At 41.6% G+C, this 16,187-nt stretch overlaps 1 protein-coding gene across 1 annotated transcript in view; it reads left to right on the forward strand.

Annotated features, from left to right (window-relative positions):
• LOC107701448 (uncharacterized) overlaps positions 1–15,900 on the forward strand; it is a 23,989-nt gene extending 8,089 nt beyond the window's left edge. Inside the window, 32 exon segments of the mRNA XM_016503452.1 lie at positions 66–88; positions 847–868; positions 977–1,004; positions 1,235–1,319; positions 1,661–1,807; positions 1,985–2,193; positions 2,265–2,368; positions 2,454–2,566; positions 2,656–2,811; positions 3,645–3,951; positions 4,027–4,154; positions 4,451–4,576; positions 4,801–4,994; positions 5,485–5,573; positions 5,669–5,802; positions 5,929–6,047; positions 6,534–6,651; positions 6,750–6,965; positions 7,312–7,482; positions 7,559–7,708; positions 7,791–7,840; positions 7,970–8,099; positions 9,257–9,339; positions 9,440–9,569; positions 10,922–11,112; positions 11,208–11,297; positions 11,665–11,669; positions 11,752–11,939; positions 12,022–12,177; positions 12,353–12,489; positions 15,343–15,394; positions 15,628–15,900. Of these exon segments, the coding sequence (XP_016358938.1) occupies positions 66–88; positions 847–868; positions 977–1,004; positions 1,235–1,319; positions 1,661–1,807; positions 1,985–2,193; positions 2,265–2,368; positions 2,454–2,566; positions 2,656–2,811; positions 3,645–3,951; positions 4,027–4,154; positions 4,451–4,576; positions 4,801–4,994; positions 5,485–5,573; positions 5,669–5,802; positions 5,929–6,047; positions 6,534–6,651; positions 6,750–6,965; positions 7,312–7,482; positions 7,559–7,708; positions 7,791–7,840; positions 7,970–8,099; positions 9,257–9,339; positions 9,440–9,569; positions 10,922–11,112; positions 11,208–11,297; positions 11,665–11,669; positions 11,752–11,939; positions 12,022–12,177; positions 12,353–12,489; positions 15,343–15,394; positions 15,628–15,900 (4,124 nt within the window).
• Positions 15,901–16,187: the final 287 nt, after the last annotated feature.

Here is a 16,187-nt window from a genome sequence, read left to right on the forward strand (position 1 = left end):
CACACACTCACACTCACACTCACACACACACGGCACGCTCATGAGTCTCTCTCTCTCTGTCTCAGGTTGTGTGAGCTCCAGCGGACAGGTGAGTGTTGAAGGTGCCCTGGTGAAAAAGACTTTAAGTGCTTTATTGTATTGAATGTGCACTTGTAGTGTACTTCAAGTCTTAAAAGTCTATTTAAAAAGACTGTACTTAAAGAGAGACAATTTCAAGACTATGTTTCTCGACACACTTAAGTACACTTTTAAACTTTTAATTTGTAAACTAAAACTTACAGTACATTTAAAAGGGCATTTCAAGTCACTATGTTTTAATAATCTTTTGTCGTGTTTTAAAGAAGTACACTTATTTTGATGTGCTGACTAACATGCTAAAGCACTTGTAAAGTACTGGATTGTAATTTTTGTGTTATTTAATTTAACTAATTGCAGCTTCATCATTACAAATATATTTAAATATATGAACACAAGTTTGAATGGAAATGACATTGAATTGTATTTTAGTTTATCATAAATTCAGCAGTTCTTTAACAATATTTCAAAGACAGTGAAAGTAATAATGAAACTACATATAAAGATGCATTTAAGTGGGTCAAAAAGTACACTTAAGTTCAACTAGTGCATTTAATAGAAATTTAAACTGTAATGCATTTTCATTTAATTGGAAATAACCTGCAGGTACATTGTTACACAAGTACGTAAGTTTCTGAAAACATTGCATTGACTTTGCACTTAAGTATGTTATTTGAATTACATTATTTGCATAATCAGTACTCTTTTTAAAAGCATGCTGATGATTTAAGTTCATGTGATGCTCACAAGTGTCTCTTCTGTCTCTTCCAGTGTGGCGTCACACCAGTGAACGGTTAGTGATCATCTCTGAGTGGCCTGTTTGTTTAGTTTGGTTATTTCTGTCTGTAATCGTGTGCTATGTGAGCTGACGGATGTCTCTCTCTCTCTGTCTCTCTCTCAGAAACAACAGTTTGCAGGAGCAGCAACAGGTGAAACAACTTCAATAATCTTCAGATGATTTCTCAGAGCAAAAAACTCAAAAGAGCCATGCTTTCAATTGATTATTTGCAGAAACAATTGGCCGATTAATCGATTATTAACATAATCATTAGTCAGCCCTAGTTCTGATTGGCCATCTGCGGAATATCTGTGTTCTGATCGGCTGTTTGAAGTGTACCTGTCATACTCATAAGTAAGTGTGTGTGTGTGTGTGTTACAGCTCTGGTCTGTCGGCTTATCTCGGCTCGTCTCATGATGGCAGTCGGCTCTGTGACTTCAGCATCACACAGTACGCTTGTGCAGAGGTACGTGAAACACACCGTACACAGACGTGTGAACACGGTCGCCGTGTACGTGTGGACAAGTAAGACATGTTCCTGGATCAACATTACTGTCCAAAATACAGACTTAACCCAATCCCTACCCCTAAACCTAACCTTACCCATAATTTATTCCTAAAATCAGAGGGAAATGATAGCTGATTAACAAGCCTAAAACTGACATTTCCTGAAAAGTTATCTCTCAATTCTGATTGGTTGATTGGAATGTTGATCCAGGAACATGTTGTACTTGGTCAAATCACGCTCACCGTGTGAACACACACACTCTGTCTCTGTAAACATTTGTTTAGTGTGTGTGTGTTCAGTTGACAGATCTGAGCTCGCAGCACCTGGCGACGGTGTTGTCATGCGGTCTCAACGGGAATGAGAGCGTGTCCGAGGAGGCGTGGAAACTCTTCACGCAGAAGGTCAACCCTGTGCTGGGACCAGCGCTCGACCTGCTCGCCCACACGGTACACGACAGCACTGTCGCCTCTGTCCAATTATATGCAATTCAGGCTACATCTACATCAATCCAGATACATTTGAAATGCATCTTTTTTCATGCATTTTGTTCAACACTAAGACGTCATTTTTGTGAATGCAAAGGAAACGAGAAAGTAACATTGAACTGTGTGTGTGTGTGTCAGAGGTTGAATAAGTCCCGCCCCACTGTGTCATTCTTGAATGTGATTGGAGAAGTCACTCTGAGCTCCTTCAGCTCCACCAATCTGAGAGATGATTCGTTCATTCAGCGCTGGTTTGACTCCAGGCTCCGCCCATTTTTACCCTACGCCTCCGAGACATTCCTGTCCTGTCTGTCCACCAGAGACTTCAGCTGTGACACCTACAGGAGTGTGTGAGTTACACACACACACACACACACACGTCATATGTTGATGCATCTCTGAGATTTGGTCTCTTTCACAGTGTCGAGAGCTTCAGTCAGAGTTTTGACATCATGTCCACCGATACACAAGCTAATGTCTACGTTGACTTCATCAAAGTCTTCCTCTCTCAGAACAGCACTGCAGGTTGGACACACACACACACCCACACACACACACACACAGGGATCTGTAGCGAATGCTCAGCTGTGACGTGTTGCTCTGTGTTTAGGGTGTGTGAACGTCTCTCAGAGCAGCTCTGATTGGCTGATCAGCAGCTTTGGACGTTTCTCTGTTTTCACCACAGTCACCGACCTGCAGACGTTCAACCCCAGCTTCAGTGTGGTATGAACACACACACACACACACACACACACACACACTTGGCTTGTACAGATGCGTGTGTTGACGTGCTCCTCTGTGTGTGTGTGCAGTTGGACACTCTGAGTCTGTTGAGCCTGAGGCAGTTAGTGGAGGTTTCCAGCACTCCTGGATTCCTGTCCAGTGCTGCTGCGGTTAATAATCTGCTGCTCTACGTGCCGGACGCTCAGTTCACAGCGTTCTTCTTATCCCTCTCCGCTACGCTACAGGTGACACACACACACACATTCCCCTGACCAATACTATTCATCATGGAACATGGATATTCTCAGCCAGTCACAGCTCAGATGCTCTGCTCTCTGATTGGCTGCATGTGGTGTATCTGGGTTCTGATTGGCCAAACAATCGATTATCAAAAAGAAACGTTGCAGATCTAGTTCTGAACAGCCATTTGTGCTGCATGAATGTGGATTAACATGTTTTTGTTTTTTTTCAATAAAATAAAGAAAATAAAATCTGTCTTTTTATCCAATTAGTAGATTATTCACAGATGCAACTGGTCGATTAATCGATTATCAAAATAATCATTAGTTGCAGCCCTAGCTCTGATTCGCAATTTGTAGTGCATAAATGTGGAATAACATGTTTGTTTGTTTTTCCAGTAAATGAAAAAAAAATTCGCCTTTTATCCAATTAATTTATTATTATGCAGAAACAATAGTCCAATTAACTGTTTAAAAAAGAATCATTCATTTGAAGACATAGTTCTGTGTCATTTGTGCTGCATGAATGTGGAATGACATGTTTTTTCCACAATAAATGAAATTAAGTAATATGGATTTTATCCAATCAATCGATTATTCAAAGAATCAATTGTCCAGTTAACTAACTGATTATCAAAATAATCGTTAGTTTCGGCCCTAGATCCGAGTGTGCATTTGGGGTGTATCTCATCTGATTGGCTGTTTGTGAAGTGTTGTATTCTGATTATTCGTTTGTGAAGTATCTGGGTTCTGATTGGCCGTTTGTGGATTATCTGTGATCTGATTGGCTGTCTGAGGTGTTTCTGTGTTCTGATTGGCTGTGGTCTCTGTCTTGTCAGATGCAGGGCGTTGTTCTCCCATCCCCCGTGCAGGAGGTGTTTCTGCAGCAGGTGTTTAACAGGGCCAATCTGACCACGTCATCAGACGCTGATCTGCAAACCTGGATCCTGAACATACTGCCGTCCTTCATAGCCAACATCACCGTCCAACATGTGACGTCCTACTTCAGCGTCGTCCTGCAGCGACCCTGTCCCATCAGCCAGCAGGCGTAATCTTCCAGGGTGCAGCTGTTGAACTTGTCCAGCTCCACCTTCCAGCCGGCGACACAAGATCAGATCTACCAGCTGATCCTCGGCTCTCTCACAGGTGTCCATCCATCCGTCCATCTATACATGTATTCATCACTCCATCCACTCACCCAGCATCCTTCTGTCTCCACAGGCCCCGCCCCGCTGCGCTGCTATGCTAACCAGAGCTACTACGCTTTCCTGACGTCCTCCTTCATGAGCTTCCAGTTCCCCAATCTGACCACCTTCCTGTCGCTGATGCCGCCGGCTCGCGTGCCAGAGGTCAGAGACGCCAGACCGCCTCCATCTGCCGATTACTGATTAGATCCAATGATAGAGTCCATGAATGAGACAATAGCTGAAGGTTATGGTCATTTCTGTAAATCAGTGGTTCTCAATAAGATGACTTAACAGTCCATAGATTAGAATTAAAGGGAAGCCTCTGAATGGGAGTCAAAAAGATTGAGAACCATTGCTTTAGAGAATAACATTTCAAATGTGCAGCAAATCACGAAGCGCACCTTTAACGCTTCGTATTGTAAGTTCTGCTGTTGTTGGACATGTGTGTCTCCTCACAGCTGATGGAGTCGGTGTCTCCAGCGGAGGTCAGCAGTCTCCTGAACTGGCCCAACGCTGTGGACGATGTTGCCCAAATCTGCCAGCTTTTCAGAATCTACCCAAAGACGCCCCAGTACTTACAGACGGTACGGACATCTTTCACTCTTTTAAAAACTTACAAACTAATGCAATGACCCTCTAGATTTAAATCTGATCATATCTGGTTCTGATAATCTTATATTAGCTGCTTGTTTAGCAGCTTCTGAATTACTCTCATTTACTGTGAAATGGCCAAAGCAGCACCGGTTCATAGTCCTAATTGTGACGTGGTTGCAGTAAATGAAGAAGCATCTCTCTGTGTGTGCCGCAGGAGCCGCTGTTGCCCGTGGGTTTGGCCTGGCAGGTGTTGTCCTGCATCTGGCCTCAGGTTCTGAAGGTGGACGTCCAGTCTGAAGTGAATCAGTGGTTTGATCATCGACTGGTTCAGTACCTGCCTCTCCTCACCTCACAGTTCATCGCTCCAGACGTCATGCTAAACGCCTCCTGTCTCTCCTTCAAGAAGTTGTGAGTAGCACGTTTCACACATTACGTTGTGTTGGGGAGAATCTAACAAATAGGCCTAAAGTGCGGTCACAGTAGAGAAATTCTGGAGAGACTTTGCTGACAAAAAAGGTCCATTGTCTATTCTTAGTAGGGTAGCGATGTACAGGATGAAGCACAGCTCACACAGAAGTCCCTCTCAACCCAAGCAGCTTTCTGTTGGTAATTGTGAGTGACCAGCATGAAACTCCCTGTCACACAGACTCCTAATAGAATGAATGGATTGATTTCGCAGAGCAATGGTTAATGTGACTGTACCTTAACTATATGTTTCAGTAGCATAAAGACTTAGTTCTTTGCTTAGGGCTAAAACGTTTCAAAGTCAGAAACAAACTCCAAATAAACTTCATTTTGGCCTGATTTTGTTCAAAATGACGCTAGAATCATATTGGACCAATTAGTTTTCCTTTAAAGACATCTAATGATGACGGATTCTGTGCGTTTCTCTGTTTAGTGTTTCAGCGATGGCTAAATACAACTACAGTGCAGCCGAGTTTTCTCCGAGCGACATCTACGGTTCCATCCTGGTCTACCTCAACACCTGTGAGTTACTTTGATCGACTGCGTGACTGATTCTGATGTCTAATAACAATGAGGATTTGTCTGATGGTGAGCCGTGTTTGTCTTTGTGTTCTCAGCTTCAGGTTCAACTCCTAAATGCTATAACACCTCCAACCCGGATCTCAACTCCACCACCTGGTTCGCAGACTACATCTCCGTCTTCTTGAGCTTCATCACACTGGACGACCTCCTCCAGTTTGGCTCAATTCAGGTGTGTCAAGCTACGTCTTGAAGAGCTCAGATCTGTTTTCTGTCATCGGTATCCATTCGCTCTTAACGGAATAGTTCATCTTCACCCTCATGTCGTTCCAAACTCAAAAACGTGTTTGTTTTTCAGCCGTTCCTCGTGAACCTGGATAACCTGCAGCTCTTCGCTCAGACCAGTGTTCCTGATGACGTGATGGAGCACTACGTGACTCTGCTATTCGAGATGAATCCGTCCTTCAGCGCCTACTAGTGAGAGACACCAGCAACACTCTCAATAACCAATCTTAATCACATCTTACTGAACTACACTCTTAAAAATAAAGCTTCCAAAAGCGGGTTCTCACAGTGAAGCCATTTAGAAGAAACTTTCAGTGAACAGTTCTTAACAGAACTCTTTACTTAGTGTGAAGAATATTTTAAGAACCTTTTTTCCATTATAAAGAATCTTTTGTGCGATGGAAGGATTCCATGGATGTTAAAGGTTCTTCATGGAACAATGCCAATAAAAAACCTTAAGTTTTAATAGTGTACATGAAAAGTCAAAGTCATTTAAATCCAGCATGAGCCGCTTTCATCAAATGAAGGCTAGTTCAAATCTCACACAACACACTTATTTGCAATACTATCATTTGAAAAATCCCCTCTGAAAAGGCTGGTTTGATGGTTTTGGCCACTCGTTTGTTGGACCATCTAAACAATAGATCAAGGCTGGTTAATGTTTGCTTGTGTTTATAGTCTTCCTCTGAAGTTCCGCTGCTTGGCTCCTGCGAGCTCCTTCCTTCAGCTGAGTCCGGAGCAGCTGAAGATCATCTCATCCAGCATCCATCAGAACTGCACAGATGTTCTACCTGAAGTACGTACAGGAGTGTTTGTGTGTGTTTACGTCAGCAGAAGTAAGCTCTGTATAAGCTAGACGTGTGTGTGTGTGTGTGTGTGTGTGTGTGCGCGCAGGTGTCGGCGGCTCTGGCGAGTAACGCGGAGGTTCTGACGGTGGACACCATCAAGGCTCTGGGTCAGTCGTCCACGGGTTTGAGCACAGCTCAGATCAGCGGTGCCGGAGGGAACGTGCTGCTCAACACGCTTTCTGTGCTCAGACTCGTACTGGGCTGGAACCTCGATCAGGCCATGATGATCATCCAAACCCTGCTGTCATCTGGAGTTTACCAGGTACACACCACCAATACCGATTCAAAGCCAAACAAATCAACACCTTACGTGTCTCTGAGTGGCGTTTCATTCCTGAATGAATGTTGCTGAATCAAATACTCATTCAATCATAAAGACTTTTTTTTACGTTCCTGAAATGGATCAGTGTTAAACGTATTGTTGAATCAAAGATTCATTGGCTCACTCATAAAGACAGTCACTTGCTTAATTCCTAAGTGAATCAGTGTTGTTGAACAAACCAGTGATTCATTGACTCGCTCACAGACAGCTCTGCCAGTTAAATTCGTATGGAAACTATCTGTTGTATAATGTTGGATGTACTAACACACGTCTGTGTCTGTGGCAGATTAATAGTGTGGCCAGTCTGCTGGATTTGGGTTCGCTGATCATCGGTGTTCAATCATCAATCTTCAGAGTAATCTCAGGAGAAATCTTCCTTGAGGCAGTGAAATCTGAACTGTTCGTGACCAGTGTCATCGGCGCACCTGTGATTGTCCAGCAGACCATTGTCAGCCAGGTGACTCTCGCTTACATTCACAAGGCTCCGGTTCAGCTCAGCATGTCTCGTGACATCTCTCTCTGTCTCTCTTCAGATCATTGCTGTCAACAGCTCATCTGATGCCATCATCACAAACGTTCCTGACCTCATGGCGACAGAAATCCCGCGCATCTTCCTGCTGGATGTGCCGCAGTCATCCGCGGCTGCGCAGGCGGTCAACCGGAAGAAATGGAAACACGAGCAGGTGCGTCGGGCATCTGCAATAAAACATGCTATTATATATATATATATATATATATAAATGGTTGAATTTCTCTTCCTCTCAGGCTGTTCTGATCTTTGAAACCGTCACTGCACAGTTCAGCAATCCAGATGAGTGAGTGAAGAGAGTTATTAGTCAGATTAGATGATTAAGTTTTGACCATGTTAACACGTGTGTGTGTGTGTGTGTGTGTGTGTGTGTGTGTGTGTGTGTGTGTGTGTGTGTGTGTGTGTGTGTGTGTAGCATGTCCTTCCAGGTGCTGCAGGGCTTCACCTGTTCACGAATCCAGAGCTTCAGCACTAGTAAAGTCCTGAGTCTGATCCGCGGCTGCAGACGACGAGTCAATCAGACGCTCGTCCTGCAGGAGTCACAGGTGAACAAGCACATCAGTCACAGACTTTTGTTGCTTGTTTTGTCATTTATGTTATGATGCTCCTTCATGTTCTGCAGAACCTCATGAAACCTTTATAAAATAATAGACTTCCACAAATCAGCTCTGGTCGACATCAAACCCAAAGAAATCAAAGAAAAAATTTGGTATCATTTTCAAATGTTGGTATTTTCAAATTCAACATCAACAAAACACAGAATCCATCAGATCTATTAATAATGCTGATGTCTGTGCTGCTGTTTCCCTCCAAAACCAAGACATTTCCTGGAGGGTGATGTCATTCAGGAAGTGGCTTTAACTCGTTTAAAGAAATTATGCAAAAGGTCAGGATGGAAATTTGTACTGAGAACACAAAACAAATCATGTGTTCATCCGGAAATATTACTAACAATATCAAAGCTATTCTAATGTTTGCTTGATAAAATCAGTCAAGATTTGACAGGAGAAAGACACGTGAAGCTGGACGTTTGTACAAATACACTAAAAGAGCGTTGATGGGATAAAACACTCTAAACTATCGGTCAGACGACAGAAGACATGCAGGAGATTGTGTGTGAAACAGCTTTAAATAAACACTCCACTATTTTTGAAAATAGGCTCGTTTTCCAACTCCCCTAGAGTTAAACAGTTGAGTTTTACCGTTTTCGGACTCTTCTGTAGTTACATCGTGTACTAAGACCGACGCAACCCTTCATTTTCCGTTGGTCTTGGTACACGATGTAACTACAGAAGAGTCAAGTTTTAAATAGGAAAAATATAGAAACTCTTTGGTCATTTTTGAGCGAGATGCTAACGGTCTAATCAGATTCAATGATCTATGCTAAGCTAAGCTAAAAGCGCTCCCGCCAGACCCGGAGATCGGCTGAATGGATTCGAAAACGGTAAAACTCTACTGTTTAACTCTAGGGGAGTTGGAAAACGAGCCTATTTTCAAAAATAGTTGAGTGTTCCTTTAACAGCAAAAACATGTTGATCATTTAGACATTCTTGGATCAGATATAATACAGTAGATTTAATAGGCTGATTTTCATCCTAATTGTGGGTTTGATGTTTTATTCACATTTGAAGAGATGAGGTGTGCATCAGTCAGATGAGCGTGAGTGTGTTCATGAGTGTGTTGATGTGTGCTTCCCCTTCAGCTGACCTGCATGCATCACTACATCAAGAGCGCCGATCTCTCTGCCTTCTCCCAGTATCCCGCTGAAGTCCTCATCTATTACAAGTGCGTCTGAAAACACACACACACACTCAGTTCAGCTCACGCTGTCAGTCGCAGTGACATGAAGACGAGCGAGTCACGTGTGTGTCTGTCTGTGTTTCAGCTACTCGATGATCGACAGATCTCTGTGCCGCTCGTATTTCTTGTCTCTGGGAGCGGCCGACTTCTCTGTTCTGTCCAGCACACTGTCCTTCAAGAAGCAGACGCTCTTCAACCACGCCAGGGGCTGTCTTGTAATGAAAACACTCTTACGTTTGAGTTCTTATAATCATTTATCTGCTCAAAAAAGGATTTGGGCTTAAATTGAACATTTAGGTATTTAAAATGCATATACAATTCCCATGCATTTGGATCCTGCAGGTTTTAACATAAAATAATTAAATACTCAAAGCATCATGCCGTAGTTCATTATTAACTGTTTGCATCTATCTGATTTTATAATCATTTTCAGAATGCATTAATTCAGTTGCTTAGAATCATCATAAATCTATTCATTGTAAAATCAAAGTTAAAATGGTAACATTTTATAATGAGGTTAACATTAGTTAACTGCATCACTCAACATGAATTAACTACATGAGGCATGTATTAGTCTTATTTAAAGTTCATTTTAATTTTTAGTAACATTTAAACTTTTATTAAAATCAGAAGTGGTGTTTATTGGACCTGTGCATGCATGAACTAACAATGAACAGCTGCGTTTTTATTAGCTAACACTAACAAAGGTGAATAAATACTGTAACAAATGTATTGCTCATGGTTAGTTAATGCATTAACAAATGTTAACTAATGGGACCTTGTATGAGATTGAAACTAATTGGATTTATTGATGATAAATATATAAACCTGGTTATTGTGTATCTAAAACACATTTTATTCAATTCAATTCAAGTTTATTTGTATAGTGCTTTTCACGATACAAATCTATATTTGTCTATATCTATAAATCTATATCTATATCGATACAAAACGAATACAAACTTTACAGAAAATTACAAAAAGTTTCTACAATATATTTAGTCAATATTATTTTATCACAGTTTATTAGTACTATGACAGAAATCCGACCTGTTTTATTTATGTACCACTTAGGTTTATCTTTAGCTCAAACAAAAATTTAAACTAAACCCATTAAAATTGTTACTAAACAATTTAATGACTTATTACATACATATATAATAAAGTTATTTCGGCTAGTTGCCATGACATCACTTGTCATTTTCTTTTAGTTTACCTTGAAGTACTAAAATAGCTATAAATATATATAATAAGCTAATAAGAATGACAACACAACACAATTATTAAAACATGAACTAAAATTAAAATGTAAACAGAAAATATAAAAAACGTATCAATGATACTAAAACACTGGAATGACTGACAAATATGCATGAGAATGTTTAATCGTTTGTTTTTGTTGAAACTCTTGAAAGTTTATATGCAATTATTTAGGTCTAAATATATTTGGGTGTGTTTGTCTAGAAAGCAAAAACTTCACAACTTCAATTAGATGAGAATGTTTTCAGGATGATCGAAGTGTTTGTCTGGTGGAGTTTGACAGATGTTGCTGTGGTCTGTGTTTCAGGGAATCTCAGGCGTCAGCATCAGTCGGGATCAGCTGGATGTTTTGGGCAGCATGAGCTGTTTTCTGAGCGGCGAGTACATCCAGAGCTCGGACCCGTATGTGCTGGAGAAGCTCAAGCCGTGTGTGGATCTATCAGCTGAGCAGATCTCTGCGCTGGAGAGCGTCCTGCTGGGAGGAAACACCAGCTACGGGTACAAACACACTCACACACACACACACACATGCGTGTCACACTGATCTCCTGTGCGTTATATGAGCTCAGCCTGACAGCAGACCTTCCTCTCAGACCCTCAGACAGCTGGAACAGAGCCACGCTGGAGAGCCTGGACCTCCTGCCGCTGTACCTCACCGCCATCTTCAGAAATCATAATAATATGCTGATTTGCTGCTCAAGAAATATTTCTGATTATGATCAATGTTGAAAACAGTTGTGCTGCTCAATATTTTTGTGGAAACTGAGACATATTTTATTTTTCAGGATTCACAGATGAACAAAAAGTTCAAAAGAACACCATTTAATTGAAATAGAAATATTTTGTAACAATGTTTTTATTGACACTTTTGATCAATTTAATGCATAAAATATAAACAGTAAAAAACAAGGCAGCAGAAACTCAGCATCTGTTCTCTGAGGGCTGTGTAAGTTTAGATCAGATTCTAGGTCTGTACTTGTATATTGTAAGTGAAAGTGTCAGTAAATGATTCTTGATTATTGTTGATTATAAACTTTGTCGTGACCACAGCATTAGTATAATCACACTGCATTATTAAAGTAGCATGTATAATATTTTTGAAGCTGTATTTGTGTGTTTTTCTCTGGTCTCCTGTAGAAACAGCATGTACTGTGGGACAGATCCTGCAGGCTCAGGTGTACAGCGACATGTTTCCGTTTGCGTATGACGTGCCACAGTTTAATGCCTGCCTGAGCGTCCAAACGCTGAAGGACAACCTGGAGGCCGTGACCGATAGAGTTTACGACAGGAGCTACCAGCGGATCATTCTGGACAAACTCAACCAGGTAAAACACTCACCTGAACACTGCTGTACCTGCTGTCAATCACAGTGTTGCTATAGAGACGCATGTGTGTCCCACCCCTCAGGCGTATCCAGCCGGACTGTCTGACGAGGTGCTGCAGGTTTTAGGCTCCGCCTCCCACGTGGCCACACCCGATGATGTCAGAAAGTGGAACGTGACGAAGATCGACACGCTCTCGTCTCTGATGAACCAACGCAAGGGAGACTGGGTCCCGGAGATGGTACTGTGTGTGTGTGTGTGTGTGTGTACAGTACTCATAATGTAATTCCCGTCACACACACTGTACATACGCTAGTGTACAAATAAAAACTGAATTATACTTTGGGCTTCAGCAGAGCCGAGTGTCATGAAGTGTGTCTGGTTCTTCAGTGAGCTGATGTGTGTGTCTCTCTCAGGTCCAGCTGCTGGTCAGTAAGTATCTGAGTGTGAATGGAAACACTCTCGGCAGCAACGAGCTGAACGCTCTGGGAGGAACGAACCTGTGTGCGCTGAACACCAGTGTGCTGAACAACATCACAGCCGCCAGCGTGGAGTGAGTACACACACACACAATCACACACACACACACACACACACAAACACACACACACACACACACACACACACACACACTTCATTATTTTATTTGGATCCAAAAGACAAGCAAAAAAATGGAATCCAAATACCATGAGAAGTCATTTTGCAAGATGACAGGTACACATGGCTCACATACATTCACAAGTCTTTATAATTATAACATTTAACACTCAAGGATAGACAAAACATCTTCATTTCCATATTTGCATGCTCCCTATAATGGCTGAAACTGAACAGAATTTTTGCTTAAGTCTTTTTGCTTTCTTTTTTTGCAGTCCCCCTCAACTGCAACCCTCTAATCACATTCTTATGCAAATGGCCTAAACTTCCAAGTGCTAGGGTGATTAACTTACAATGATAGTCAAGTTGATAGATGGCTTCAACCAATGGCTGATATTTCAGCAGTTTGGAAAGATAGCAGGTATCAAAATACAGATCAAAACAACAGCCAACCTCAATGACAAATACAGAGTTTAGAGCCTCGTTTACAACCACAATGTCCGGAGTGTTTGGAATGTTTTTGAAATAGTCACTGTCAGACGTGTTGTCATAAAACCAGTTCAATTCAACAGTAGTATGCTGGTAAAACTTACTGTCTTTATGTATTGTTTTCAAGTTCATTACATCAGATCAACCAGGCGATCGTGTCTGGACACATACAGTCCTTTGTAGCAACAACATCCATTTAAGATGTGGGCAGCTGTTTCCTGTTGATTTTGATGTAACAGACAGTAGGAGTTGTAATTTGACGGGTATCATATTGACAGATTGTATACAGTTGGGAGACATTGTAGTCGAGCTTTAATCATAAAAATGAGAATATCCTCTGAAATTGAAAAGTTTGTCAGAACAGAGTGGGATACTGAGTGGTCAGCCGATTGGAGAAGTGCTAATTTGCCCTGTAGTTTCAAGCCCATCCAGTGCTGGGCATTTTGGGTTTTTCTGAGGTGAAAGAAGTGAGACTCTTACATTATTGGTCGATAGTTGACGAGGTGTAGATTCTGTATTGAGTACCGCTAGAGTAGAGATATGCGGGTCTGTTATTATGTTCTCATTAAGAGCCGCTACCGCTTCGCCAGGTCCCTGCGAAGAGAGCTGCAGTCCTGTACGCTGGCAAATATTATTTAAACTCACTCACACACTCACTCACACACAGACTCACTCACTCACTCACACACACACACACACACACACTCACTCACTCACTCACTCACACACACGCACGCATGCACGCACGCACACACACACTCACTCTAACACACACACTAACACACACACAAACACACACACACACACACAATGTTCAAGGCCCTAACCTGTACAATTGTACCAAGTTTCATGCTTTTATGGAAAAGCGAACATGTCACCTCAAATTTTGTACATATCACCTGGACTATATGTCTTCCTCAGATATAATGTTAGTTCTGTACATTAGCGTCTCATTTGCGGTAGTAAAAGCTGCTTACATGTGGCTACACAGGGAAACGAGTCACAGCGAAAATGCTGAATTAAACGTAAACACAATCAGCTTTTCTGAATTTACATACCGGCCCTGATAATAAGTTCTACTTGCTCAATTGCTGCAAATCAGTTTTTGTGAATGAATGCCTTGCTCTACCTGTTGCTTTGGTCTTCATCAACACGCTTGTGCCACCTGCAGGAGAGCGACTGACAGCAGCTGGAGATCATGCATTGCTACTCTACTGCTATTCCTACAGCTCCCGGATGTGCAATGCTGAATTTGAGCCGCTGAATTTGTGGAAGCGAATTTGTAAAGTGAAATAAAATGAATGAATGAATGAATGATGTTTTTATATATAATGCTTTATTGTGTATTGCTGTACACCCAAAGCGCTTTACAATCATGGACCGAAAATTGCCTGTTGAATATTATACATCGTATTTTTAAACTGATTGAATATTTTGTTCGTGAACTCTGGAAGGTGAATATGGATTATTGATGATGATGAAAATGCGTTTGAAATGTTTTGAATTCAAATATTCACAGCTTAAATATACAGCCATGTTGGATTTCAGCCCATAAAAATGCAAATCCTTAAAATAGGCATTAAAAGGTCTTAAAATGCAAGCACTGTAAATGCAATGCATTACTCTTTCAGTTAATGCAACTCAACATGCTTTTTTGTTTCAAAGACATTTGTCTTTTATTTTTCTTTCATAGTCTGAGTGTGTGTTTGTGCTTATTTAACCATATTTTGGTAACTAATTTGTACCCATAAGTGAATTAAATTGGACAGAACCTCTCAAAAAGTAAATACATTTTTTATTTTTTTAAGTTTTATTTAAAAAAACAATGCAGGTTTTCTGTCAGGGTTAGGTTATAATATTTACAGTATAACTAGCTCTATATGGGAACAGTAGAAGTCAGTGCAATGTCTCCATTTAGATGAGTTTGTGTTTGTGTGTTTTTTTAAGATTTAGTAACTAAACGTGTGTGTGTGTGTGTGTTTGCAGGCGAGCTTCTGCTCTCTCTCTGACCAGCTGCAGCTCAGAGAAGAAGTCGATTCTGTTCAGTATCGCTCAGAACGTGTTCAACGCAACAAACACACGCAGTACAAACCCCATCAGCATCACAACATACCAGCTGCTGCAGAACTACCTCGGTAACAACACACACACACACACTGATTCACGGTCTCACACACACACACACACACACACACATTGATTCACGCTCACACACATACATACATCACACTGCTGCTGTCAGGCTGATCTTCTGTGTGTGTGTGTGTGTGTCTGCAGGCGGTGCTGATGTGACGTTCATTCGTACTCTTGTGAACTCCAGTGTGAATATGGACGTGCTCACATTCATGAGTCTGAAGCAGAGCGTCATCAACGTGAGTCTCCTGTCAGTCATTCATGTCTGATGATGAAAAGCTGATAAGAAATTGAATTGAAGGCACAATTAAAACAGATCAATAGGGCTGCTCAATTGTACATTTACACATGTGAGAACAGAACTCAATCTGTTTCAGTGGTGTTCGTGGCTGTGTGGGTTTTTCTCTTCAGCTCATCGTCTGCTCGGCCTCATTTGTAATCCTGATGCTGCTGTGTGTGTGTGTGTGTGCAGGTGCTGATCGTGTCTGAGGTGAAGAGTCTGCTGGGTGTGAATGTGGCCGATCTGAAGACGTATGAAAGCGCAGCACAGATACAGGAGTGGATCAGGCTTCAGCTGCAGGTGGATCTGGACACGCTGCAGATCGGTCTGACGGGGGGCAGGAACTCCAGCGTCACAGAAACCACCGTCAGCACCACCACTACAGCTAGCAGCAGCACTAAAGCACCGTCAGCCCAGACCGGCACCGCCGCCACCACAGGTACCAGAGACACACTGTGCTTCTGAGAGATCATCAGAGGAGACACCGTCAAATCTTCCTCTCTATAGAACATGAACAAACCATTCTATTCCTCATACATGATGCTGGTCATCAACACACACTAGCAATAGCAAGCAGTAAACAGTCAGCTTTCATCAAAATGCTAACAGGAACACAATCATAGAGCACACAACAGTTCAGCCTTCAAATTCAGTTCAAATCCATTTCTATTATAAAGCAGTGTTATTTTTTATTATACTATTATCATTTTTGTGAATATTTTGAATTAGATTTTATTTTATATGTTCTGCTT

Source organism: Sinocyclocheilus anshuiensis, unplaced genomic scaffold (genome assembly GCF_001515605.1).
Source record: "Sinocyclocheilus anshuiensis isolate Anshui unplaced genomic scaffold, SAMN03320099.WGS_v1.1 scaffold2476, whole genome shotgun sequence".
Classification (NCBI taxonomy): Eukaryota; Metazoa; Chordata; class Actinopteri; order Cypriniformes; family Cyprinidae; genus Sinocyclocheilus; species Sinocyclocheilus anshuiensis.